Source organism: Crocodylus siamensis, chromosome 5, assembly GCF_052110815.1.
Source record: "Crocodylus siamensis isolate JL-2025a chromosome 5, ASM5211081v1, whole genome shotgun sequence".
NCBI classification, from domain to species: domain Eukaryota; kingdom Metazoa; phylum Chordata; order Crocodylia; family Crocodylidae; genus Crocodylus; species Crocodylus siamensis.
In genome coordinates, this window is record NC_143399.1 from 89,994,318 (window position 1) to 89,996,697 (window position 2,380).

The 2,380-nt window shown below is 54.8% G+C and overlaps 1 protein-coding gene across 1 annotated transcript; it reads right to left on the minus strand.

Moving 5' to 3' along the window:
- Positions 1 to 1,055: 1,055 nt before the first annotated feature.
- Positions 1,056 to 2,139, minus strand: LOC149864393 (uncharacterized; the record flags this gene model as incomplete). The annotated part of the gene is made up of 1 exon (XM_090049842.1): positions 1,056 to 2,139. A coding segment is annotated over one exon (855 nt), but the record flags the coding sequence as incomplete, so codon positions are not given.
- Positions 2,140 to 2,380: the final 241 nt, after the last annotated feature.

The window sequence follows — 2,380 nt, forward strand, 5'->3', positions numbered from 1 at the left end:
TGAAACGGTCTCGCAGTAGTTTATGACCGTTTGACCTCGTCATCCCTTGGGGTGTTCTGGTGAACCAAAGTTACCCAGATCCTGGTGGTCACCCCTGATAAACTTATAGGTGGCCATCAGATCACCCCTGAGCCTGAGCTTTTCTAGGCTAAAGAGCCCCATGGCTCTCAGCCTGTCATCATAAGGTCTGTAGCCTGTCATCGTAAGGATGGGGTGGGAGACAGTGTTAAAGGCCTTGCTGAAGTCCAGAAAGACTACATCTATGGTGTCACTTGATCCAGTGCTTTTGTGACCTGATAATAAAAGGCAATCAGGTTGGTCTGACATGACCTGCCCCTAATGAAACCGTGCTGGTTGCCCTTGTGCATCATCCCTGAAGCCAGCCCATCGCAGATGTGCTCCTTGATGATCTTCTCAAAGAGTTTCTCTAGGATAGAGGTAAGACTGATGGGCCTATAGTTGCTCAGGTCCTCCCTCCTCCCTTTTTAAAGATGGGGACCACGTTGGCTATCTTCCAATCATCTGGCACCTGGCCCGAGCACCATGAGCTCTCGTAAAGCCGTGCCAAGGGCCCTGCAATAACCCCTGCTAGCTCCCTCAACAACCTGGGGTGGAGAGCATCTGGACCTGCTGATTTGAACACGTCCAGCCCCTCCAGAAGCTCTCTAACCTGGTCCTCCCCAACCTGAAGTCTGGAGGTGTTCCCCTCGAGTCCAACTTGCATCATGGTGGGGAAGTCCCGGTCCCTGCACAAGAAAATGGAGGTGAAGAATTGGTTAAAGAGGTCTCCTTTCTCCTTTGGCGCAACCACCAGATTGCCCAGAGTATCTTGCAGGGGCCCCACATTTCCTGGTGCTTTCTTCATCCTCCCTATATATTTGAAAAAGGACTTTTTCTTATCTTTGATTTTGGACGCTAGTCCTAGCTCTACGTCCACCTTAGCTTTCCTGACAGCTCCCCTGCAGACCCGAGCAGAGGAGGTATACTCCTCTTTGGTGATAGCACCCCCTTTCCACTAGGTGTACATCGCCTTTTTGGCAATCAAGCATTCCCGGATGCCCTTAGTGAGCCAGGGGGGCTTTCGGGCACTCTTTCCCCCCTTGCTTCTTGTTGGGATGGTCACCCCTTGGTCCCTGAGTATCATTTCCTTAAGGAACGACCACTCGTCTTGGACACTGAGATCCCCTGCTCTCGAGAACCCCAGCACCTCTCCCACTAATCTCCTCACCTGTCTTGCTCGGGTGGTGTCTCCTCGTCTTCCTGTGGCCCCCTCCCCTGGTGAGGCTAGTTTAAAGCTCGCCGTACATGATCAGCCAACCTGGAAGAGAAGACACGCTTGCCTTTAGGAGAGAGGTGAAGCCCATCCCACCCCAGCAAGTCCCCTGCCTGAAAGCATGGGTCATTATCTAGGAACCCAAGGCCTGCCTGGTGGCACCAACTGCATAAGCACCGGTTGATCTTACCAATGCAGGCCTCGTGTCGCCGTCCCTGCCTACTCAGCAGAAGAGAAGAGAATACCACCTGCACCCCCGTCTCCTTAAGCTTGTCCCCCAGAGCCTCGAATTCCTTCATAATGCAGTCAGGGTTACCCCTGGCCACATCATTAGTTCCCATGTGGAAGACAACCATGGGGTACTGGTCTTCAAGTCGGATGTAGGCTGGGATCCTCTCCGTGATGTCCCTAACCCGAGCCCCAGGCATGAAGCAGACCTCTCGCACCATGGGGTCAGGCCAGCAGATGGGACCTTCCAGTCCTCGTAGGATGGAGTCTCTGATGATGAGGACCTGGAATTTTTTCCTGCTGGTGTTCATTCTCTGCCCATTCCTTGTCATGTGGAGAGTGGCATCGTCCCTGCCAAAGGCAATTTTTCTGTCTTTCTCCATCACAGCTGCCAAGGCATCAAACCTGTTCCCCAGGTGAACCTGAGGAGCTTCCACCACTCTAGGCCTACCAGCTCCAGATTTGGACACCTTCTGCCACTCCTGTGTTAGATACGGCTGCTGTGGGGGCTGTACAGTGGGCGACCAGGCCTGCAGAGAACAGAGATTGGCATCAATTTCATCTTCTGCATCCCTGATCCCCCTCAGCCTGCTCACTTCAGCCTGGAGCTCCCTCACCTGCTCCTCCAGAGCCCTAAGTCATGCACAGGAGGGACAGGCAAGGGGACCACCAGGCCCCACCCCCCCAGGAACCCACTGACCCCCCCCCCCCCACAGAGAGGGGGGCAAGGGACTGCCAACCCCGCCATGAGCTCCATCTGGGTGGAGGCCTCAGAAGAGCCCATGGCAGGCGGCAGCACCAGGGTGGGGCCCCTGGCAGCCGCACTCCGTGTCTGTACCATGTCTGCAGAGCTGCACTTACTGCTTTTGCTCACTGGAG